At 41.9% G+C, this 26,802-nt stretch overlaps 1 protein-coding gene across 1 annotated transcript in view; it reads left to right on the top strand.

Moving 5' to 3' along the window:
• The window catches only part of LOC142197863 (solute carrier family 12 member 9-like), a 212,154-nt gene that overhangs the window by 128,962 nt on the left and 56,390 nt on the right, over positions 1 to 26,802 (top strand). Inside the window, exons 8-9 of the mRNA XM_075268511.1 lie at positions 7,710 to 7,792; positions 20,874 to 20,998. Coding sequence (XP_075124612.1) covers positions 7,710 to 7,792; positions 20,874 to 20,998 — 208 coding nt within the window. The remainder of the gene's footprint in view (positions 1 to 7,709; positions 7,793 to 20,873; positions 20,999 to 26,802) is intronic.

The following is a 26,802-nucleotide window of genomic DNA, read 5'->3' as shown; positions in this document are numbered from 1 at the left end:
CTGGAGGCCAGGATGGAAAATAAAAATACCTGTCCCTGCCACTCCAGTGTCCCAGACCGCTTGCTGGTCCCCCGAGGCTTTTCTAGTGGAAGTTCTCACCGCACCTGACCAATCAGGAGCCTAAGGAAAGTAATCGGAACGTTACTTAAATATGTCACCTGTGATGTCCTGGGTCCTTTCCTTAGGCCTTAGTGGTGAAGACTTCCACAGGAACAAGCCCCAGGGCGTTGCGTGAATGGACAGCAATCTGGGACACTGGAGCGCGGGGGAGAGGTGAGTATGGGTTTTGTTTTTTTGTTTTTCACCTTCTCTGGCTTCCAGGGGAAAAAAAAATAAAATTCCTGGATATCAATTCAAGGATAAATCATCATCAATTAAAAGCTCTCAGAAAAAAATGGAATCATTGCAAAAAAAAATGCTGCAGAAAAGGCTGCAGCAGAGACACATCAGTTTTTTCCCCAGCATTTTTCACAGAAAAAAATCTTTTTGCCCCTATTATAACTATATGGAAAATGCCAGCGTTCCTGTAGTTATAATTGACATTGTATTTTTGAAATTGCAGCTTTTCTGTTGCAGATCTCTAAATCTGGCACTGATTTTGTCGCAGCAGATTCCTCCTTCATTCTGCCTCCTATTAAAACTAATTGATGCAGGAAGCTGGAAAGAAAAACTGTCCTGCTAGATCCTGCAGCTGATTCGGAGGCTGCGGTTTGAGACTTTGCACTGGTTAGACTCATTCATTTGGGCCTAAACAGTGGTGGAAGCCACAACAGAATGCCAATGTTCTGCACTGTGAGTGGAAGAAAATAAAGAAGAATCCAAGGCAGATGTCTGCCTCAAATGGTTCTATCCACTTGTATGTAATAGACTATAATACACTCCACTGGGGCTCTGTCACCCAAGGGCCCATATATACCTGGAGCCGGCCCTGAGTGGCGCTAGAAGTAAATTCCTCTTTTTCACCAATGAGGTCTTATTTACATATTCCTTAGAAAGAAAGCCTGAAAGTAGAGTAAATTATATCCTTGCTTCTATCTTTCAAGATACAGTAGAAACTGCACTGTATTGTACATGCTTAACTAACAGAGCCTCACATTGTGAACAACAAGGGGGGGCTAGTTAAAGCGGATAATTAGAGATTTTTGCAAGGGCATTTTTTAAACTGTACTTTACAAAGAAAATATTAATCCATAATGGTACTCATAGGGATGGAACTGTGACACCCTTTTACATCCCGTACAATTGCTGTATGGCTATGAGCGCTTGAATGAAGATTTTTATGAGAATATTAAACATCTGTGCACATAACCCAACAAAAGAGAAATCTACACACTAATGCTTATTTATATCTTTGATTGTATAATATTGTATTACTTTTCTGGACATATTTATGGAAGCACCATCTTACCTGGAGCTCTGCTCTGATACGTGAACGATTGCCCTTTTATGGGAAAATGTTCTGTTACTTGTGCAGAAGCCCCTATGGCAGTGATGACGAACCTATGGCACGTGTGCCAGAGAGGGCACGCAGAGCCCCCTATGCTGGCACGAGTGTGGTCGCCTGGATCACTGACTAACGGGGATTCCTGTACAGGATTCCCTGTTGATGAGCCATTGCTGCCGTATAATATGGGGGGATGCGTACTGAGGAGCATATAATACTGTGTGTGGGAGGGGGCGTACTGAGGAGCATATAATATTGTATGTGTGGGGTACTGAGGAGTATATAATACTGGGGGAGTGTACTGAGTAGCATATAATACTGTGTGTGGGGGTACTAAGGAGCATATAATACTGGGGGGGGGGGGCGCATATTGATAAGCATATGCTATACATTCCGCTAGTTCTTCTCTTACCTTTCCGAAGTCTTCTCTGTGCTGCGTCCCCGCATCTTCTTCCGGGTGGAATTCACTCTGCCTAGGCATCCGGCCTAGGCATCCGGCTCAAGCATCGGGCCTGGGCAGAACCGCACGCGCATACGCAGTCGGCTCTGCCTAGGCCGGATGCCTAGGCAGAGTGAATTCCACCCGGAAGAGGACGCGGGGACCCTGCGCCGGGAGAAGACTTCAAGCAGAGTCCAGCCTGACCGTCACTCGTGGACTTGGTAAGTATGATTTTATCGAATGTTGCCTACTCCTGAAACGAGCATTTCCCCCCATAGACTATAATGGGGTTCAAAATCCGTTCGAACAGTGTGCGGCTGTTCAAATCGGATTTCGAACCTCGGACACTTTAGTGTTCGCTCATCTATAATTACTAGAGATGAACGAACAGTAAAATGTTCGAGGCTCGATATTCGTTTCGAGTAGCCCCTCAATATTCGACTACTCGAATCGAATATCGGACCTTATTATAGTCTATGGGGGGAAAATGCTCGTCTCAGGGGTAGGCAACGTTCGATCAAATTATACTTACCAAGTCCACGAGTGAGGGTCGGGCTGGATCCTCCGAGAAGTCTTCTCCTTACAGCGTCCCCGCGGCATCTTCCGGCTCTTTATTCACTCTGCCAGGCATCGGGCCTGGGCAGAGCCGACTGCGCATGCCCGCACTACAAGCGGACATGCGCAGTCGGCTCTGCCCAGGCCCGATGCCTGGCAGAGTGAATGAAGAGCCGGAAGAAGCCGCGGGGAAGCTGCACAGAGAAGACTTCTAAAGGTAGGAGAAGAACCAGCGTTGATTGGCCGACTGTATAGCATTCGGCCAATCAATGCTGGTTCTGCATCGAACTTTTACATTCGAACAGCGAGTGGTACTCGATCGAGTACGAGTATTTCGAATACCGTAGTATTCGATCGAGTACTACTCGCTCATCTCTAATGATTACCGAAACTGGCTGATAATTTGTCACTTCGGCAAGCAACATGGAGATTTTTTTTCCTTATAGCACAGAATCTCTGATCTGCCAGTTTAGGTTAGGGTCACACTTGCGCTGCACTCCCCATCGTTTGGGTCTGTCGGGGGACACGAAAGATGGAAAACCTGTCGGCTAAAACAGCAGTTACCTGCAGACACCTCAATACTGTGCTGAGGCTATAGTGTGTTCGTCACATATCACATGCATATCACATGACCATAAACTGATATTTTTTTAACCATCGGAAGGAACTAGAATGGATGATAGCAAGAAGAGATCTAGAAAACCGTGAGGAATTGATACAGAAATTATGTTGGGAAATTGTAGAACTTTTCATTATACAAACAGTAACATTTGTATCTCAATATTTGTATGAAACTGGATCTCTGTAAGCTTTGATATCTTCTAGTAATATCTTTACTCAGCATGCTGTATGCAGCTTCATTGAAACGGTACACATATTGTAAGGGGCGTTCACACTTGCGCCACTGTCCGCCCTTTGTGATTCTGTCAAAAAGCCAGGGAAAACTGCTTGGACGGCTTACCAGCGGCAAGTTTACAAACCCATTAATTTCAGAAGGGTTTTTAAAGCAAACTGCCGGTGTCCATATGCAGCCTCTCCACCGTGAAACAGGTTTTTTTGCACCGACACAAAGTCGGACATGCAGGATTTTGTGTCCATGGAAATAAACCTGATTTCCCTGCGGAGAGGACACCGGTGGTTTGTTTTAAAAACCCATTGAAATGAATGAGTTTTTAAAGAGGACCTTTCATGTCCTCGAGCACACGCAGTTTTATACACTGCTAAAAAGCCGACAGTGCGCTGAATTCAGCAGACTGTCGGCTTCCCCGATAGCTCTTCAGTGTCAGAAGGGCATATCGGACAATCTGTGAGGAATGCCCCTCCTGACAGTAGAGTCCATAGCGCTATACTGTCAGAGGGGGCGTTCCTGACCGCCCTGCGATGACTCTGAACAGTGAATTCAGCGCACTGTCAGCTTTCTAGTGGCTCTTTAAATTGACCGCCGGCAAGCCGTCTGCAAGCAGTTTTTCCTGGCTTTTCAGCGGAATCACAAAGGGCGGACAGCGGCACAAGTGTGAACGCCCCCTAAGATTTTATATATTTACCAATGGTAAGAGAAATACAAAGCCATTTTCCTGAAGTTGTGGTTTCCGTGACCACTATACTATGATGGAGGGAGAGTTTTGTACCTAAGCCCCTAACATCTACAACTATACAAATAAAGAAGGGAATGAAGATGCTTTTAAAGCTTCCATTGCTGTCCCCTCTGGAGTTTTAGTGTATGAATTATTGGCCACTTTACACACTTAATGCGTGACAGTCTCCTTCTGTCTCCTCCATTTAACCATTTATATAGCACCGCGCTCTGTTCGTACCAGTGAATCTCTGGGATGGGAATTGAATATAGTGCAGTGTGTGCATTTTTTTTCCTTTTTGCATTTACCAGTTGGAGATTTATCACCACAAAGCCTTGTAAATTACCCATCAAACACACTGTGCATCATTACAATTAGGATGATTGTTATTTTGCTATATTCCATGCCAGGGCCTAACTAGTCATTTCTGCTTTTAATAGCTCTTCTGTCCTATTATCCTGTGTTTTTGTGGCTTTGCTTAGCTGTTAATGGCTTGGTACAAGCTAATCACAGTGGATATTGTAATACATTGTATGACATATTCTGCTGTACCTATGCATTTAGCCTTTATCAGTCACTCCACTACCATCTTGGTATTTATAGGTGGCCACCTCTAAAGTCGCTAAGGTCTCGTCTTCAAGAATCTGTACAAATATGTACAATGGGGATGTGAATGTAATAGATTTTGTCTTCTAATCAAATTAGCCATTCTGAAATGTTTCATTTGCTTAATGATAGGATTTCATTCTTCTTTTTATGAGACTCATCATACAGTTCTGTGCTTTGTTTGTCCTCAGAGCTTTATGAAACATTTCCATAAGTCTTTTTCCTTCCAACTTGTACTCTTTCAGTCTATACGCTACTTAATGTGAACATGTAATAGGAAAATTGCTTCATGCAGTCTCCCTTTGCTAGATTTTAGTGGGATGTAATGATGTGTGTCCCCAAGTCCTAAAATTGCTTTAATGAGTTAAAATGTGGAATGGACATCAATTGTGCTTGTTTACACAGGGCAAAATGACGATCATTTTGTTACATAAACTACTTGCTACCATGGCTAATGTCCATCTTTGCAGCCCAGAATTTAGACAGAAAATGCTCAAAACACATTAATGTAAAATCATTTTTAGGTTATTTTTTATATGAAACTATTCACATTGCACATAGCATTCATTACCGTATTTTACGGACTATAAGGCGCACTGGACTATAAGGCGCATTGCCCATGAGCGCCTTATAGTCCGTCTCGGTTCATATATAAGGCGCACCGGACTATAAGCCGCAGTCCGGTGCGCATTATATGTTATTGAAAGCGGCGGCAGGCAGACTTTGCCAGCGGCCGCTTAACCCCCCGCGTGCCAGCCGCTTCTATTGGAAGCGCTCGGCAGGCGAGGAGGGGCTCTATCAGCAAAATCATGCTGATAGAGCCCAACCGTAAAAGTTAGATTAAACTACCCCCCCCCCCCCCCCCCCCCCCCCCCGTTTTAAAATAAAAGCCTGAAACAGAATGTGAAACTTACCGAGCGGTGCAGGGTGGGCGGGCATTCAGGCCTCCTCTTCCTCCGATGTTCCGTCCTCCTCCTCCGCCGCTCGCTAACTGATAATGGCCTGGGCGCATGCGCAGTAGCCGTAGTAGAAGCATTATGATATTGCGCATGCGCCCAGGCCATTATCAGATCGCGAGCGCCGGAGGAAGTGGTCAGGACATCGGAGGAAGAGGAGGCCTGAATGCCCGCCCGCCCTGCACCGCTCGGTAAGTTTCACGTTCTGTTTCAGGCCGGCGTGACAGCAGGGCTGCCGGACACTTCCCATTCATTTCTATGGGAGCCGGCATGCCAGCGCTCCCCATAGAAATGAATGGACTGCTTTTTTCCATTCATTTCTATAGGGAGCGCTCGCATGCCGGCTCCCATAGAAATGAATGGGAAGTGTCTGTCCATTCATTTCTATGGGGAGCGCTCGCATGCCGGCTCCCATAGAAATGAATGGGAAGTGTCTGTCCATTCATTTCTATGGGGAGCGCTCGCATGCCGGCTCCCATAGAAATGAATAGGAAGTGTCCGGCAGCCCTGCTGTAACGCCGGCGTGTACGGCTGTGATACACGCCGGCGTTCGGTAGTATGAATGCACCCTTACGGTGCCTTTTATGTATGTATGGAAGCGGCACGCAGACTTTGCCGCCGCTTCCATCCATATATAAGGCGCACTGGACTATAAGCCGCACTTATGATTTCTGAGGAAATCGTAGGTTTTTATGTGCGCCTTATAGTCCGGAAAATACGGTATATATTTTATAAGTGCCCCCAGTAATAAACAATAATGAATTCTTGAATTCCAGCTTAATCATCTAAAGATAAGGTTCAGTTAAAGGGAGTCTACCACCACCAAAATCCACTTAAATTCTATGGTAGTGGTCTGTCTTGTGAGAAAGTACAATCTTATTGATAAGAAAATCAACTTTTAATGCAAATGGGAAGTTTTGTGTAACGGGGTATGACCATATCTGACAGAATATTCATTTTCACCTGGGACAGTGTAATAGGCAGTGGAGCATGGACCTACTGGACTACCAAACTAGTTTGACTAGGCCAACTCTGAGGCTAAGACCCCACGCTGCAGAACTGCAGCTTTTTTTGTTGCAGTTTTTGTTGCAGTTTTTTGAGCCAAAGCCAGGAGTGGAATAAGCATAAAGTAGGAGTATAAGAAGTTTTTAGATATTTCCCATTCCTTTGTATTCATTCTTGACTTTGGCTCAAAAAAATGCAACAAATTCTGCAACAAAAAAAAGCTGTGTTTCCGCAATGTGGAGCTTTAGCCTGTGGCCGGGGCTCCACAGACCTTAATCGATGCGATTTGCCTGCAGCGGAAACACCACGGGAAAAATCGTGGCATTATATAGTATCAGCAAAGTGGATGGGAGTCATGCGAATCTCATGCCTACTTTGCGTTACAATCCACAGCGTGAACATGCTTCGATTTCCAAAATCAGCGCGGTTTTGGAAATTGCAGCATGTCAATTATACCTACGGAAACGCTGGCAGCATTCCTGTAGATATAATTGTACCAGAAAGGAAAATTCCATGAACTTTCTGTTCAACTGCGATGTGTTCCCGCCGCGGTTGTTCCCGCAGTGCTTTAGCCCTGCATTGCCGACCCGTGGGGCCTTAGCCTAAAGCAGACTTACCGGTTTTCACTCCTTAACTTCCATATGTAGATGTGGTCTTCGCTGTAAAGTCTGCCAGGCTGAGGTCCCGGTTTGCAAATGAGAACTATGGTGTAGTGCCCACAGAAAACGCAAACAGGACAGATAAACAGCAGTATAAAACAGCAGAATTTATGTAAAGAACAGAACCCCGTGCTCAGCGAACATGGGACTAAAGAAATAGAATTAAATACATACAATATAGATATGTATATATAATTTGTATGTATTTAATTCTGGTTTTTCTGTTCTATTCCTCTATGTATGTAAAAGGTAATCACAATACTATCTGCTTAAATGGAGTTAGAAAAAAAGAAGGCCCGTCCTCCAAAGAAATAAGTTCACATGTAGAAAAGTACTATCCAACAGGAAAGAGCCAGATGTTGTTTGCCCTTCAGGGACTTCTATGCCTAGGTTACATATATGATTCATATTTAATTGGGAATGCTTAATGCATGGGTTGATCATCTACTTACTTTCTTCATATTTCTGCAGGAAAACTCTTATTGCCAGCAAAGAAAACATCGAGAGGAGGCAACCCATGGATGTCTGTCATCATGTCCTGGTTTTTAGTTCAGGTAAAATTTTTAAGATGTGCTGCCCAAATGATAGCAATGCATTGACTATGGCATTGAATACCTTTACTGCATAATCTTGTTGAATGGATATTTTGATGCATAGATGTAATTTCTTATTTGAGCCATGAAGTCATAAACCACCACTGATGATGGAAGTCTGCAGTAAGGAAGAATAAAAAGCTATTAGGTTCTACAGGATATGACAAACGTAGTGGACTAAAACAGTGTCACACTTGTAGGCAGATTGTGTGTAATACGTCAGCTCAGTCATATTATCTTCACACCATGGACAGATGTGGTACTAGTTTTGAAAGAGTCATGTTTTTCTAATGGTGTAAAAATCGAAAGCGATTTATGGGACCTGGGAGAGGATTCCAACTATGATCAATCCCGTGCCCTTGCCCCAGCTCTGGACTCTCAGGTATATCCCTTATTATGGTTGCAGTAGCACCCACACAGGTCTCCTCTACCAGGGACAGGAAACTACTGGTGGGGGAGATACCCAGCCTTTGTTTTATTCTGTAGGTTTCTTTGTCCTGGAGACCTGATCCTCCCTCTTGTGCTGTTGTGGGTGAAACTAAATTAATAATATGTTCACACAGTCAAATTTATACACACTGAAAAATTCAGCTTTGCGAATTTGAAGCTGAATTTTTCTGCTTGACCAAATTCTGGCACAGAATTTTCAAATTCCACTTCCGTCATGCAGAATTTTTCTCCCTCCCATTCACTTCAATGGGCGTTATCAAACAGAATCCGCCAGAAGAACAAGCTTGATGCTTATTTTTTCTGCTAGCTGAAAAAAATCATCTTGCGGTAAAAAATCTGTGTCTGACTCCCAGTGAAATTAATGGGAAACAGATTGAAGGCGGAATTTGGAGCTAATTTTGAGGCCTCAGATACAGCTCCAAATCCAGTTGTGTATATAGGTATAATTGATATACGGCTTTTCTGCTGTAGATATTTTTTTTTTGCATTGTGCGGATAAGATTAGCCAGGTTTCTGCCGCAGTCAAAACACTGTGTTTTCGCAACTTGGGACCCCGACCTAAAGGGTCTATGTTTAGATAGTTACCGGTTACATACTTGTTATTTCACCCTCTGGTGTTCTTTTGATTCCTTCTCAGAGCTTCCACCTGATGTGTAAAGTGTCGGTGGTCACACATGCTCATTCGCTCAGTCTTGTCATATTGCATCCCCAGAGTGATTCCTAATATTGTGCAAACCAGTCAATAATCCATGCAGTAGAAGCAGCTTCTTATAATCGCTGCTGGACACAGTAGGGTATTCTCAGATGGAATCAAAAGAAGAATTGAGGGGTTAATTAAATTAATAATTAATCAAGAGACACGCCTTTAAAACAAAAGAGGTGCCAGCTGCATATCTCTATGACTTCATATATACTGTATGCAGTTTAAGTAGAGGAATCTGACGGGTTGCTACTTTGTGCCCTATCTTTTTATATCAGGGTGCCTTGTACTCAATATACTTCAGCTGCACAAATTTAAAATGTTAGTTCTGTATTAGTATTTCTAGGGATCTCTAACATGTCATTTATTTGCCACAATTTCTAGTAATTATACTTGCTTGGCTATCCCCCAGCCTCTATTCTCCTCCCTCCCCTTTCCTTCCACCAGGCTATGGGTCAGTGTTTGCAGAGTACGGCTCTATCATAGTCTATGCTCATCATTTACTTCCGACAGCCCGGCATCGATTACTTAGATCAGTGATGTTCAGGCAGGGTGTCCTGACAACCCAGTGGTCACACTGTCTGCTGCTGAGGAAATTTATTATGGGGATTTTTAAAGGGCTAAAGAAAACAAAGCTAAAAAAAATAGTTGGAATTGAAGAGAAAAGTGAAATGAAATGGAATATCTCAAATCAGCAGCTTGTACAGAGAGAGGATCTTTATTCGAAAAAAATGCTAATGTGGGAAACTGTTCTATATGACTGTCTTGCTGCATTTAGCCCATTTCAATTATATATTCCTTTGATTGTATTTTTATTGTGATGCTTATAATAGAAATAAATAAACCCTTGTGTACCTGGTGGTGCTGTACAAATAAATAATATGCATGTGAACAAGTCTTTTACATGGAGCAGAAACTTCAGAAGCAAATATAGTCGCTGGAAAAGACCCATTGCTCTGTATTACAGCTTCAGGCATTATGGTCTCTTTGGGCATTGGGATATTTATACAATATATTGTTTATTATAATGCAACTCTATCTGCATTTGTTTCAATGGATTATTCCACACAAACTGTAAGAAATAGGGCTGGGTAGAGACCAGAGTTGTTTAGTCAAACCACCAACTCCAATTCCTTTATTTTTCCACAACCAACTCCTAATCCATGTATAAGTAGCATTACATGTAGAGATGAGCGAGTACTGTTCGGATCAGCCGATCCGAACAGCACGCTCGCATAGAAATGAATGGACGTAGCCGGCACGCGGGGGGTTAAGCGGCCGGCCGACGTCAAAGCAGAAGTACCAGGTGCATCCATTCATTTCTATGGAGCGTGCTGTTCGGATCGGCTGATCCGAACAGTACTCGCTCATCTCTAATTACATGTAATTTTTGGAAAAATAGTATGAACCTGTATTTTTAAAGGGATTGTTCAGGCTAAACTTTTAAAGTTTTGCCTGGACAAGCCCTTTAAATATTAGGCTGGTTGCGGATGACCGTGTGTATTTTGCAGGCCAAAAACTAGTAATCATTGTTCTTTTTTTGAGGGCAGAGTGTCATCAGTGTGTCTTCAGTCCTTCTTCAGCATCAGTACCGTATGTCCACAAAAACAGAGAGTGTGTCATCGGTGTGTGATCCTACTTTGAAGATCCTTAAAAATAAGATTGATGTCCCAAGTGTGTCCGCAAAAACGAACAGCACACTGATGACACACAGAGAACATCAGTGTGCTGTCCTAGGTTTTTAGTCTCCCATAGGCTTCTATGGGCAAGTCTGTTCCGCAAACACTGAGCAGAATAGGACCTGCTCTATATTTTGTGGCGCAGACTCTTGGCCCGCACACCAATAAGTGGAAATCATGTGCATGTGCCCATAGAAATGAATGGGTCAGTGTGCTATCTGGAAAAAAGCAGATAGCACACTGATGTCGACCACGGTCATCTGCAAGAGGCCTTAGGCCAGTTCTCCCAGTTGCTGCCCGTGCACTGGCGTTGCTTTTGTGGCCACTTTCTTTAAATGAGTGGGAGTCATGGGAGCAAAGGTTGCAAAATATAGAACAGGTCCTATTCCTGTCCTATTTTGCATCCCAGACTTTCGTTACCCACACATGACCACATAATTCACAGTCTTATGTACGGGCCCATAGAAATGAATGTGTCAGTGTGCTATCCGTGAAATACACAGATAGCACACTGGTCATGTCCACGGTCATCTGCAGCAGAGTTTATCCGGCCCTCAGTTCAGTTTGTAGGGCTTTCAGTTCATTCATCCTCATCTCATTGAAATGTTTAATCTTATAAAACCTAGGGCCTTTTTTCACGTTAGATCCTCCCACAAGATTTTTGTTTCATTAACTCACCTACTTTCTCTTAGTAATTCTGAAAGAGCAACATTTTCAGGCTATATTCACATGGCGGTGCAAAAAATGACCATGAAAAACAGACGAAAAGAAACAATCTTTTTTTCACAGCCATATGGCATCTGTTGGACAGCTATTTTCATAGATACCTCATGGAATTGAGTCAATGGGGTTTATTTATCAAATGCACCTATTTTCAGTGAAATGTTTCACAGTTGCACCTTTTGTGCGCCCTTTCAATTTCTGGCGTATTTTACTAATCGGGCGAAAGCTGTTAATAAATTCCATGTACATGTCCTCGCCATGTGTCTTGCGCCTTTTTTTTACACCTACATAATAAATATGGCGCAGTCACAGAACAGAATTGTATTTAACAAAGCAGAAACAAGTGACTTCTCTGGATCTGCAAAGATGGCTTCAAATCCATTCAGCTTGTCCAATGAAGAGAGCGCCTCTAATGTTTCTGTCTCAGAGCAAACTTTGCCAAGAAAATCCAAAAAGAAAAAGCAATTCTTAAAAGAAGAGTGTGACCAGGTCTGCCGCACCCTCTGTCCCCACTACCGTAGCTACACCTCTACTCTGCATTCTTGATACAGCCTGCAGCTATACAATTATGCACTTGACTTGGCAATGCATTTTACGATTTGACATAAGCAACTGAATATGATTTATAAAATTGATGTAAATGTTATGCTTGCTAACTTTGCATAGTTTTGTGTGTGTCTTATGCTTCTGCACTTGAGTCTTGCACTGTTTTGTACATGACTCCCAGAATTGAGTGATTTTGCGCCTTTTTTTAAAAAAAGGCGCATATAATAATAATAAATAATAATACATTTTATTTATATAGCGCCAACATATTTCGCAGCACTGTACAATAAATTTGCAGGGCACAATGATAAATGTGCCCCAATATCGGTGAAAGGACCAGAAATAGCCATGTGAATAGTTTAATTCCAATCAGTGTATGATGGCCATTTTAAGCGTTCATGTGAACATGGTAACATTTATGAATAAAAGGCCTTCCTTTCCTTAGTGAGAAAGCCCCTTGTGAGGAAGTGTGGCATTTCTCTGCCATAACCTTCAAGCAAGTTACCTTGTCCTTGGAAGGGCGCACTGCCATTCAGTGGCGTAACTAGCAATGGCGGGGCCCCATGGCGAACTTTTAACATGAGGCCCCCTCCTGACCAACACGGACGCTGAAACCTCGACTGACCCCCCCCCCCCGCATTCCTTCGTGCTCTATTATGCCCCATAGTGACCCCTGCACATAGTATTATATCCCACAGTGCACAGTGGCCCCTGCACACAGTATTATGCCCCATAGTGACCCCTGCACATAGTATTATATCCCACAGTGCACAGTGGCCCCTGCACACAGTATTATGCCCCATAGTGGCCCCAGTACACAATATTATGCCCCATAGTGGCCCGTGCACTCAGTATTATGCCCCATAGTGGCCCCTGCACACAGCATTATATCCCACGGTGGCCCCTGCACACAGTATTATGCCCCATAGTGGCCCCAGTACACAATATTATGCCCCATAGTGGCCCGTGCACGCAGTATTATGCCCCATAGTGGCCCCTGCACACAGCATTATATCCCACGGTGGCCCCTGCACACAGTATTATGCTGCACACAGTATTATGCCCCATAGTGGCCCCAGTACACAATATTATGCCCCATAGTGGCCCCTGCACACAGTATTATGCCCCATAGTGGCCCCAGTACACAATATTATGCCCCATAGTGGCCCCTGCACACAGTATTATGTCGCACAGTGGCCTCTGCACACAGTATTATGTCCCACAGTGGCCCATGCACACAGTATTATGCCCCACTGTGGACACCCATGAACAATTATTATACTCTGGGGTCTTTTCAGAGAACAATTTTTCCAGGAATACGTCATTTCAATGCATGTATCAGAAACAAATTCTCCAAATGCTGTTGTGCCTGGAATACCCACTTACCAGTTTTTGGAGTGGATGTCTCTGCTGACACAAGTTGGGTGCAGCATATCAGGCACTGAAATGGCGTATCTAAACCAAAATAGCGCTCCATCCATTCAGAGCACAGCTGTGCCCAAACAGCATTTTATACCCACATATGACATTAAATATATTTTGCTGGGTACAACAGTGGTATACATGTGGGCATAAACTGCAGTTTGCAGATGTGAATGAGCTCTATGTGCTTTTGGACTGTAGATTTAGATTTAGTTTTGGATGCCCCAAATGGAATACCAAACGCATTAAAAAGTATTCTATGGGTAGTAGTCTATGGGGTCCATGTAATTTCTTAGTTAACCACTTTTTAATGCGTTTGTTATTCTATTTGGGGGATCCCCAAGTAGACTCCCCGAACAGAATACCAAACGCAGATGTGAACCAGGCCTAAGGGTCAACACATTATTGCATGGCACACTGACTACTTCTCTAAAAATCAATACATTATGCTATAAAGATTGCTGACCCCTTGCTATATGCAGTTGCATACTTTATGCAATTTTAAAAAGTTACATTTGATAAATGTAGTATACATCAGCTATACAGGCCCACTTTTAGTAAAAGGAGTGAGCAATATAAAAACTGAGTTTTTGCTAAATTTTTGTAAAATTTCATTGCAAACAAATACAAAAAGTCTCAAACTATTGTTTTGCAACTTAATGACACCAAAATTCTGAAGTGGAAGGCTTAAATTTACCATGTATGTTATGCCTGTAAGTAAATTGGCGAAACCCAGAATCTTTTTATTTAGCCTGATGAGTCTGAAGTCTTGAAGAATCTCCTTTGTCAAAATTCACCACTGACAAACAGTATCCACTGTCTTAAAGGGGCTCTATCAGCAAAATCATGCTGATAGAGCCCCACATATGCGTGAATAGGCTATTTAGGCACCGTAAAAGTTATATTAACCCCCCCCCCCCCCGTTTTAAAATAATAACCTAAAAAAGAATGTGCTCTACTTACGGATCGTGCACTGTGGGCGGGCATTCAGGGTGTGTCTTCTTCTTCATCCACGCCTCTTCTTCCTCCGATGTCCTCCGGTCCCGTCTTCCTCTGGCGCTCGCGAATGGACATTGATTAAAAAATATGGCCTGGGCGCATGCACAGTAGCATGCGGCTTCTACTACGGCTACTGCGCATGCGCCCAGGCTATTTTTTTTATCAATGTCCGTTTGCGAGCGCCAGAGGAAGACGGGACCGGAGGACATCGGAGGAAGAAGAGGCGTGGATGAAGACACACCCTGAATGCCCGCCCACCGTGCACGATGCGTAAGTAGAGCACATTCTTCTTTTTTAGGTTATTATTTTAAAACGGGGGGGGGGGGGGGGTCGTTTAATATAACTTTTACGGGCCTGAATAGCCTTTTTAAAGGCTATTCACGCATATGTGGGGCTCTATCAGCATGATTTTGCTGATAGAGCCCCTTTAAGTGTACAGAGTCTGGATGTGTTACAGTATAGTGCGTACCTGTTTCTGAACATCACTGACAATTCACAAAAAAAATGCTGGTAGAGCTGTAAAAATGAAGTATGTACATTGTAAGACATAAAAGAACAGTAAAAGGAAATGCAACTGGCGAATAAACTATCAGGATGTCTCTCTGTAACATGTATTTCCAGCTTGGTAGCTCTAGGCCTCACATGAGAAGTATATCCTTTTGGACAGTAGCCTCCAGTGTTTCATCTTCCACTTGTTTATGTGTATTGAACTTAGTTTTGATACTCTGATTAGTAATAAAAACATGATAATGCCAATTTCACTTATTTTATTTTTTTTTTTTTTTACAAGGAGCTTTTATTGTTTTAGCCATCTGACAGACATCACTTACTGTAGCTCTAGGTTACTAATTTGCTTTCAGTAGTCGACTTGCCCCTATTTTGTTGCCGTTTACTTGGTATAACAGATTGAGCTACTTGCCTTTTACTTTTTGTAGCACTGACTGCATTTTGAAGTGCACCTATTTCTCTGTGGTGCCAATGATTTACAAAAGTGCTTGTATAGCCATAAAAGTGACAGACATGCCTTAGAAGAGGAATCAAAGAACAATAAAGGTAAAAAGCTCAAACTAAACACAATGTAACTCGCTTGCTGGTCTATCTGTTACAACGATGTTATGGTGATACAATCGTCTATAGAAATTAAAGACAATACCCAATTTTCTAAACTAAATTTTGATATTAAACAGTAATATTTTATTGTGGCTGCTTACACAGCTTACAGTGTAAGCGGCCACAAGAAAATGGCCGCGGGCATGTGCAGTCGGCTCTGCCCTAGGCCCGATAGAAGAGCCGAATGCGCATTCCTAGCAGTTTGAAACCCGACGCAGGGAGAGGTATTCCAGGCAAAGACAGTGGCTGGCGCTCAAGATTTCTCTCACAGCATTGGAGATGCCCCCAGTGCTGTTAGAGTGCTGGGAACCGCCCCCAGTGCTGCGAGAGAACTAATTTGCATACAGAAGAAAACTGGAATTTCTACCGAACAGCGGCGCGGAGAAGACATCTAAAGGTAGGAGAAGAATAGCCTTTCTTAAGGCTATTCCTACATGTTAGGGAGAAAAAAGGGTATCCAATGATTGGATCCCTTTAAGAGTTTTTGATTATTTTCTTTCACTTTTTACACTCTGTGTCACTATCAACTATAAATGATGTTTAACTACTATGATGATTATCTAATGATGTTTATCTACAGCTTATTACTCCTGTCCCTGCACAGAGCATACCTAGAAGACTCTCCCATAAATATAAGGCTCAGTTCACACTTAGTTTTTTGGTCAGGTTTTTGAGGCCGAATTCGCCTCAAAATCCTGACCAAAAAGACGGCTCCCGACTAGGTCCATTCATTGGGAGTGGAGTGCGCGACTGGATGTCAGTGCAGTGCATCGGCATCCACTCGCAGCTACCCTTGTGAACCCGTCCTTAGTGAGTCAGCTCCAGCCGATTGCCGTGAAACATATCACTAAATTGTTAACAGAGCAGAGGAGAAGTTCAGGCAAGATCTCAGAAAATAGAACAAGAATCTATAAAACAATAGAAAATGAAAAAAATGGTTTTAGTACATAGCTAAAAAAAATTGATAATACATTCCCTTTAGATACAGTATTTTTGCTCATAGCAGCCTTTCACAGACCTCAATCCCCTTCATTTTCCATTAAATGTAATATACTTGTAAGTAGAAGACTGGTGTCGCACACAGTGGGGCAGATGTATTAAGACCTTTGTTTCATATGTCAATCTTAATAAAGGCCCCTACAGGTGCAAGGCGTGATTGATTTATCAATAGGCTCTGGTTATAATAGTTAGGAACTGTCTTATACATCCTGTACAACTAGTATAACTGATGCATTTTATGCATTATTTTTTAGAGTTATAATAAATATGTTGGGCTGAAGGAGTGTTCCTACCCACATTCACAGAAAAATTGGCGAAAAAGGCATGGAATGGGGGATGTGGTGCACATTTGGTGAAATAAAGGGCCTTACTTCAAATATGCACCACATTATCACCCATCTACACCCAAAAACTGACATAGATGGAATAATACATTTCTGTATTCAGTAATTCTGTGCCAGTTTGTGCTTAATTTTTTTGCACCACACTGTATGAATCCAGTCCCGACTTTTGTTGCAAAAATTGCCACAATACTGTGGTGTCTGTATGTGAGGGTTAAACCAGAACCAAAATTCAATTTATAAAAAGAAAACTTTGAAGGCCCCACATAATGGGCCGCAGCAAAAAAGTACTGCGGGAAAAACCACGACAGAAATGCATTGTGGTTTTCCCCGCAGAGTTTTTCACAGACAGTCTGCACAGTTTTCCTCTGCGGACTTTCTGCTTCAATTATACCTATAGGGAATCCACCATAATCCACCACAATTTCCATAGGTATAATTGACACACTGCAGTTTTGGAAATTATAGCGTTTTGCTGCTCCTATTTTTCTGCTATGTGTGGATGGGTATCCCATGCACATTGCAGTGACTGTAAAATGCTGCATTTTTGGCGTGGCGCTTGTGGCACGTTGAATGCCTCCCCCACACCCACCTGACACTAATATTTTATTTTTGCTGCAGTTTTTTTTAATCAAAGCCAGAAGTTGATTTAACAGGTTGGGAAATATAAAGGAAAACATTATTTATACTTTTCTTTCCTGCTGGATCCATTTCTGGCTTTGATGAAAAACACTGTGAAAAAGAGATTGGGGGAGATTGATCAAGCAAAAGTTGACATAATTCTGGAAGAATTTGCACCAAAAAACTGTCTAACTGCCGTCAGCGTACTGACAGCTTTCTAGCGGTAGACAATACCGCACATCTATGAGGACATAGATGGTCCTCTTAAAAAGCTGTTTTCACCACAGTATACAGTCAGAAGGTCTGTACACTAGTCAGTGGCCAGTCTGTTCTATTGCAGCTCAGCTCTCGTTCACTCTTTATTTATTCATCCCTTTATAGACTTTAAGTACAAGTTTTGTATACTTGATTTGATCTTGTGTACGGTACTGAATAGGCACACGGAACGTTTTATTACTGCATATTAGATCTTGTGCCCAGTTATTTTATAGCACTGAGCATGCAGAGCGGATAGGATGCTTGATTTTTTTCTTGTACCCTGGTTATCTTGTGTCTCGCATATATATGGCTCCCATTGGTAAGAGGTAATTGACCATTTAGTGGTGCCATGTCGCTCCCATTCCCCTGCACCTGCTTTGTTATTTATTCCTGATTTTCATGTTAAGCTGCCACACTTTGCTTGATGGAGTGTTAAACATATTATATATCAAGGGCAAGCTGAAGCAGACAAATATAAGGTGAGGGGCTGGATAGGGATGAGAGAAGAGATAACAGTAAAGAGCCAGAGAGTCAGGGAGAAAGAGAAGTGAGATAAAGTATTTAGTATGTTAACCCTTTACTCCTCTGCTTGAAATTTCATACTGAGGAATAAATTAAAGCTAAGTGTGTGTTAACACTATCATGCTTAGGATAAGTTCAGACTTGCAGCAATTTCTGTATGTATTACCATGAGAATTACAATCTATGACATAATGGAGTTGCTTTGTATTTGAAAATGTGCAGAGTGCTATATACCCTGCATGATGCTAGGAGTCCCTGACTCCCAGCGACATACTGTCCTGTACCAATTACATTTCGGGACAGTATGTCGCTGGGAGGCAGGGACTTCTAACATCGTAGATAACTAGGATGCTAGGCGTCCCACGTTCAGCATGAAGTTCAAGCCGGTAAATCTGGCTAAAACAAGGACTGAGTATCTCAGGTAAAACATGGTCATGCGCTGCTACCATTATGCAGTGGATTTGAGGGTAAACTGCAGAAAGAATAGGAGCTTTCCCACTACGAGAAGTAATTGCTCAGATATGTGAACACTTCCTTGGAGGTGACTGACTGCCAAGAGTAAGTTTAAGTTAGTTAAAGCAGTATTCCATTCTTATACAGTGATGGCCTATTGCTAGGGTTATGTATCTGGGAACCTTACCAATTTTTTGAAGATGAAACTTGATATTGATAAATGCAAAGTAATACATACTAGTTCAAATTATTAGTATCACTTTAAAGGGGTTTCTTGGGCAGAAAATCTTTTATTTTAGAAAGGTCTGTTAGTGCTAGTGATGGATTAATAAGTACGCCCATATTCCTTTAGCAGTGTTTGGAGTGATTTCTGGGTGTCTCTGGTTGCCGCTGACATCCTCTCCATAACTTCCTGCTGTCTAGCTTCCTGTGTAGCTTCCACACTAGTTCCCTCTTACCCAACCCCCCCCTCCTTTCTCACTAAACTGTCCCGTCCACTACTCGCCCCTCCCTCTTCTCTCTGTCTCTAAGCTATCCCTGGTCATGTTCAGCTTAGATAAAAGATACCATAGAGGTGATCTAATTTACATGTATAAATATACTGGGATATTATTTAATGTGTAGTAATTGGCATCTATCTCTTAGGGGGTTTTGCCTTCTTCTGGATATATCCTAGGATTATAGGTTGGGCTTTATAGTGTGCCATGCAATAATTATAAGGATGTTGACCCTTACTTGAAAGTTATATAATGCACACCATAAGGTCCCATTCACACGGGGCAAGAGTGGGCGGATTTTGGCAAAAATCCTCCTCAAAATCCGCTCCCTCACAATAGTGGTCTATGTAGACTGCTAGTGGTCTTTTTCCCGCTAGCGGTTTGTTCACACCCCTGCTGATCTGCGATTACAAGTAGGTTTTCCATGCAGAGTATTTCCCTTGTGTGCTGAGAATTGTATAAGTGTAAGTTCTACTTTTTTACACTTTTTAGAAGCCATACATAAAAAAAAAAAAACAACTTAGATTTGAGTGCCATTTTAACTATCAATCTAAATGTTCTAGACTAGGAAGAGTATATCTGATTTCTAAGAAACAATATATTAACATGAATCCTTAGTGTGTGGTCAGTGAAGACAGTGAAGCATTCACCCCATAGGACCCTTGTATTAACTAGCAGAGTTCCTTAACTGCAGTAATTATGGTATCTCCTCCTGTCAGGTACATAATGAACATATTGCTCTTTATCAGGCTTCTCACCTTGTCTTCCTGCAGAGAGAAATTCTATTTCTCCACAAATCCCAGTGCACTGGAGCTGATTCTATGAATAAATAGGATTGCAGGAGCAAGGAGAGCGGCCTTTATTCTGATAGATGGTGTCTGCTCTCTGCGCTCTGTTATTCGGTTAAAGAGTCATCAACATCCAGCATGATGCTCCTGGACTGAGGGCCAGAGTGTGCAGACGATGGGTTATGGCCATGAACCTGGCAGATAAATCACCACTGTCGACTTTACTTAAATAAGTCCATTCCTCCAAACAGAAAGTGGCACTGCTATATTTTTTCATTAATTTATTTATTTATCCAGCCTTTTTTCCTCTCCATTGTTTCTCCATGGAAATGTCTTTGCAACAAATCCCAACTGTTAACCCATTTAGGAACAACACTACTGTACCTCTAAACATGGTGTTATGTGGGATTGTATTAAACCTATTTTACAAAATGGCAGATGTATTACAGATTTGCCACTCATTTCCCTAACTTCATGGGAATAAACAGAATAAATAGGGGCACCGCGGTGGCTCAGTGGTTAGCACTTCAGCCTTGCAGCACTGGAGTCCTGGGTTTCAATCCCACCAGGAACAATATCTGCCAGAAGTTGTATGTTCTCCCTGTGTTTGCATGGATTTCCTCCCATTCTACAAAGACATAAAAAAGTACATTGTGATCCCTATATAGAGCTACATTTACACCATACTAATTCCCTTATTACATTGGTGGTATACTGTGGTATTGTACAGCCACATCAAATTCTTTGGTAACCCTAAGTGGTAGTGTGCATTAGTGTTCGCTACTATACATGAAAAGTGAAAATTACTAAAACAGATTATTGTTATGTGGCAGGTCTATACATGTTATTTAGTAAACCTCTTATTGCACTTGTAACATCATATATTATTTATGGTCGTGCCTGCATTCCTGATAACTTTTTTCTTGTCTTCTAGCTGGTGCTCTTTGCCGGGAAACTAAACACCATTGCAGCAATTGTGACCATTTTCTTTTTGCTTGTGTATGCTGCTGTCGGCCTTGCCTGTCTGGCATTAGAATGGGCATCAGCACCAAATTTCAGGTATGCTGAAAATCTTTTTAATGTCATAAAATCAATTGTTTGTTCAATTCTACAGATATACTGTTACTTTTCTATTTATTACTTTACTGAAACATTTGTGTACTCCGGGTTGACTTCCCCATTCTACGGTACCTTGGTGTGTTTAGTGGACAGTAATAGTTCAGTCATTCGTTTCATTAACAATTTACCTAGCTGTATCTCTGTTTAGCTGGAAAAGTTTAAGGCCTCCACACACATAAGAGAAAAGTCAGCCAAGCTTGATGATAGCAGATACATTGCGGGCCTCTTTGTCACTGCTCAATTTTTTGCGTCTCAAACACAGTCACAGCATCCTCAGGTTCACAATAAGACCCCAATCACTTACATTAGTGTAGGAATCATTGCCAATCTTGCTGTGTGGCCCCAGACTACAGTCTGTACCCAAATTGTGGTCTGTATTTTTCTTTATAAAATGTTGGGTGATGGTGCCTCTAGGATACCTACATAGTCTATTATGCTTTGGAGCATACCACAATTGTGTTTTACAAAAAATTTGTGTGCAAAATCAGGTAGCGAAGTTCAGTATATATCCATAATGGACTATGTGCTTTGTCTAATGGATATGTAGACCATGTCTGTTGAAATATTTCCACTAGCAATTTGTAAATGAGGCCATTTATGTTGGACCCTGGGTTACGCAAGCCTGCTGATTTTGTTGGACCAACCATCTGATATATTAGAAATGATCCACCAGTGTTCATTCAGTCAGGGGAAGAAAAGATTAAATAAATATACATAGATATTAGGGTGATCAAATCACTGCATTCATGTTGATATCTAGATTTTATCTAAGGCTGTAAAAGTCCAGGCCTTTTTTAAAATCTTTCATCCAGACACAACCATAACACCATGTTATAAATCTAATAAAAGATGTGAATGTCTGATAGAAATGACTCTCCCTCCTGTCTCCCCCTGCTTAGCTCTGGCACTGACTCCCTTCTCTGAGTGTGCAATTTCTTTTCTTTTGCATTTGCCCTTCAAACAACATCTACATATATATACTCCTCCCTTGACAGCGAGCACTGAAATTGATACTTACACTAAATTTATGAAACTTTTCTCAACTTGCCTCTGATTTCCCTGGCCGTCTGCCAGCATTCCCCTTCTTTCCATTAGTGGTAATTAACTAACAAGATAGGGACAGAACAGCACCAGGCGGGCAGCTGTAGTTAAAAGACGGAGACACAGCATGCATACTGTACAGTACTTACACTACTTTGTATGAGGCAGGGTTCTCCTTGTAAACATGTAACAGGTTAATGTGTGAGTTTATGTGATACAAGAACTGGCTTATTGTTTAAAGAGGACCTGTCCTTTCTCCACATGTTTTAATAAATAATTCAATTCCCCATGCATTAACAAGGCCATCTTGATATGCCCTGCATTTCTGGAGGATGAACTGGATTCATGATGAGAACCAGGCCTATCTTAAAGTGTAAACACCCATTTATTTTCTCTTTTTCCTATAGTATCGAGGATGGTGTTTGGTGACCATTTCTGTAACATATTTTATTAACCTATCTAACTTCATTTTAATAGAAATCAGGCAGTAACATTCTCCTTAGCAACCCTCTAACCGATCTGATGTCCATACACATTGTGATACAACAACCATTTTTCTAGGTTGTACAAAAACAGAGATATAGACATTTAAAATGACCACCCCAATGCAGCTCTACATACTGCATTGGGTATGGGTGTACAGACAGAATCTCCATGACAACATTTAGTTAAAAAATTGCTAATTGGAACTTTATTGCCTGTTTTCTAATAAAAGGAAGTTTAATAGATTAATAAATATATTATAACAATATTCACAATTCACCCCTGACACAGTAGCAAAAAAATAAATTAAAATGGGAGCTACATTTTAAATTAAGCATATATACTAGCAGTCATCACTAACACCAGAAAACTGCCATGATGCCATCACCATCATCTCTTTTCCTTTTTGGAAAGCGGCAAGGAAGGAGTTAAAATGCCATATGTGCAAAAAAAAACAGATTTTAAAATGTCACAGACCCCTTTTTATGCTCGAAAAGTGGCATAAGGAGATGATAAATCTCCCTCAGCAGGGGTGTGCATAGAAACCATAGCTCCCCACAAAAGTCAGAACGTCAGTGGTTGTATAAAGAATGTATTTTCTCTTAATATTTTTAAGAAAATGCATTTGAAGAACAAGAGAAAAAAAAAAAAAACAATTACAATCGTGTGCTTACCTTTGCCTACAGCATTAGTCAAATTTCCAGGGACAGCAGAGCAAATATGTTTGTTGGATGTTGTAGTTTCACAACCGCTAGAGTGATTGCATACCCCTGGCCTACAGAGTCCACTAGTCTGGCTAACAGGCAAAATACTGAAAATAATAATATTACATTCTATTTATGTAGCACAAAGATATTCTGCTGCACTTTACAAATTGTAAATTGTGTGTCTTTAGTTTGCACTTGAAGCTGTAGAAGTTGGGAGTTAATCTGATTGTTCTGGGTAGAGCATTCCAGAGAAGTGGTGCAACTCGGGAGAAGTCTTGGATATAGGAGTGGGAGGTTCTGATAATAGAGGAAGCTGGTCTTAAGTCATTGAGAGCACGTGTTGGGCGATAGACATAAATTAAGGAGGAAATGTAGGGGTTTCAGCATTATGGAATGCTTTGTGGATGAGGGTGATGAATTTATATTGTATTGTGTACTGAATAAGCAGCCAATGTAGTGACTGACACAGACTGGAGGCATCACTGTAGCATTTAATCCAAAGAGAGAGAGGTAAAATATTTTAGTAAGGTAAGTAGTGATGGCAAATGGCAAAGACTGGAGAAGGTGTGGGGGGAAAGGGTCACTATTGCAGGTAGTAGGGCGAGAAGAAGAAACGAGCTGGGAGACTTCCTCTTCTGTAACTGGTTCAAAAGATAGACAAGGATGAAGTGCGGTAGGTGAGGGGATCAATGCCGCTTGGGGATTGGGCAGCTATTTCCTGATGGACATTATCAATTTTGTCATGGAAATACAGTAAGTGGCCAGGTCTTCTGCACTAAGGTCAGGTAATGGCTCTTGCACCTTGGGAGTGAGTAAGGAGTGAAAAGTAACAAAATCTCAGTGAATAGAGTAGAGTAAAGGATTTACAACAAATGAACTGCAAGAGCGGCTACCCCAAAATGGCCGCCGGCCGGCTCCTGTATTGAACTGCAAGAGCGGCTACCCAAAAATTTCCGCCGCATTTGCAGTTCAATACAGGAGCCAGCCGGCAGCCATTTTGGGGTGGCCTCTCTATGCTCCTGTATAGAACTACAAGAGCAAGAGAAGCCAGAAGAGGCGGAGTTGCTGCAGAAGAAGGAGGCGGTGCAGGAAAGCTTTCGGGCAGCAATGGGGATGCGCTCATCGGCCTTTCAGCGCTGGGGCCCGCCCTCATTGCTGTGGAGAGCTCATTTGCATACCGGTTAAAACCGGTATTTCTATGGAACGGCGCGGCGGAGGCCACGTCTAAAGGTAGGAGACGAATAGCCTTTCTTAAGGCTATTCCGACGTGGTAATTAGAAAAAAAAAGTAGTTTAAAGGTAGAATCCCTTTAAGTTGTCATGAAAAGTTGAAATCTCTGTAGGGTCTTCCTGGGCAATGTATTCTATGACTGTATAAGCCTTCATACATGAAGTCCTATCAGTTTTTCTGCTGCTAATGTCCCCATTTTAGCAGAAATAGATATTGTTTTGAAGCCTTGGGTGTGTACAATAAGGAGCAGTATGCCCCCTTCCCTATACATTATAACTAGTTTGGTTTGCTTACATGTAGTTCTGCCAGAAGTAACTGTACAAGAGCAAACAAATAGTTGAGAAAACCCCACATGACCATCATATAATGAGTGAACGGACAGCAGATCCTCTAGCATCTGACATGCAGGGATGGCACAGGAAAAGAGTAAACCGATAGGTAATTTAGATTATGAGCCCTATATGGGACAGTGATTAACAATGTAAAGTGTTGTGGAGTATGATGACGCTATATAAGTGAGTAAATAAAATAAATAATAATCTGTGCGCACAGTCAGAAATGTTGCTTGCGGTTTCTGAATAATATCCCATCAGTAAGCATACAATCAGCCAGAAGTACATCCAAGAACATACACTATAAGCTGTGATATGTGCAGAGTATTCAGTCCTTGCAGATTGTATGTGTGTAAAGCTGTGGAAGGACTATCAGTCACTCCCATCTGCGTTTACTGTGTGAAGAGTCAAAACCCCCTTCTTCCCTCCTCATCTTTCCATCTTGCTATTATGGACATACTTCCCTAGTACCATAACAAAGTAGTCAACTGTAAATTAGCTAGAATGGAGACACCTAGTGGCAGGAACTTTAAGGAGGTTTTATTTTAAGGCAAAAAGCAGCAACATTTTTAATTAAAGTGTATTACATAATTCACATGCTCTATGAAATGAGACTAAGTTATCAGAAAAGTTAATTTATATAACGTTAGTTATTATACGTATAATGGCTGCTCGTGGCATTATAGCTCAATCCCAATAATTTGAGAGGGGCACGCATTGTTATAAGTATAGGATAGGAAGAAGTTTTCTATCAGGTGCTTAGGGGCCCACCCATATTGTACTTGAGCCACATTTGCATATTTTTAAAAACAGCTATTTCAAAGAAAGGTGCCTCTCAGGGACTTAACTTGAGGGAGTGCAGAGGGTGCGGTCTCACCAGGGCTCTTAAGGGGCCCATAAGCACAGTATTGAGATTTCAGCTTCCATCTGGCCCATAAGCCAAGGAGACCCACAGATTACCCTAATCACACTAATGTTGATTAAATTCCTTAGCACCTGTAACCATCACTATCAAAAATTCGCTGTAGTGGGCCCCAGACAAAAGATTTCATCGGGGCCCACATGACTTTAGTTACACTGCTGGTACCTCTATTTAACTGTGTAAAGGTATGATGGTGCTCAGCATAATGTCTCATACTGTGCACTAAGACCGGTTTGATATTGGGTTTCCTGGTGGCAGAATTCTTTAATAGTGAGCAATGAAAAACTGCTTTTTGGCGTTATATCGCATGTCTTACCTATCACCTGACAAACAAATGCTAGAACAATGCTTCTTCCTCGGATGTATACAAGCTGGGGAAATGGTTTGGAGATTTACAGCCTTAGGGCCCGTTCTCATGAAGTAACGCGCCGCTCATTCTGACACGTAAACAAGTGTCAGAGTGAGCACTTCAAAACAGAATCCCATTGACTTCAATGGGTGGCGTCTTGCACGCGCGACACATTGAAATCAATGGGTTAAAAAGCCTGCCATTGATTTCAATGTGTAGCGCGTAAGACGGCACCCATTGAAGTCAATGGGATTCTATATTGAAGCGCTCACTCTGACACGTGTTTATGTGTCAGAATGAGCGGCTTGTTACTTCGTGAGAACGGGCCCTAAGGGCTGTCAAAAAACAAATCTTCCATTTGTATCTATCAGATAAACTTAAATGTCCATTGCTCATATCCACTGATGGATCAGAACAAAAGATAGGAGATGGTACGGTAGTGTTAATGAGAACCTGTCCTTATTGAGCTAAGTATAAAGTCCTGCATTCAATATTAGAGAATGCATAAAAAGATCTTCTGGCTTTCTTTTTTCTCTGGTGTGAGCTTATAGTCAGCTCATTGATTTCATTAGGAGCTGTGTAATGTTTTCATTTCCCTACAGTTGGTGCTATAGGGCATTTGGGAACCAGCTGTCATATTACAGCTGGCCGCTAGAGTTCTAGGCAACTAAACCCTTTAA

The sequence above is a fragment of the Leptodactylus fuscus genome, chromosome 3 (genome assembly GCF_031893055.1).
Source record: "Leptodactylus fuscus isolate aLepFus1 chromosome 3, aLepFus1.hap2, whole genome shotgun sequence".
In the NCBI taxonomy this organism is placed as follows: Eukaryota; Metazoa; Chordata; class Amphibia; order Anura; family Leptodactylidae; genus Leptodactylus; species Leptodactylus fuscus.
The sequence above is the reverse complement of the archived record's forward strand: the minus strand, read 5'-3'. Positions and strand labels throughout refer to the sequence as shown.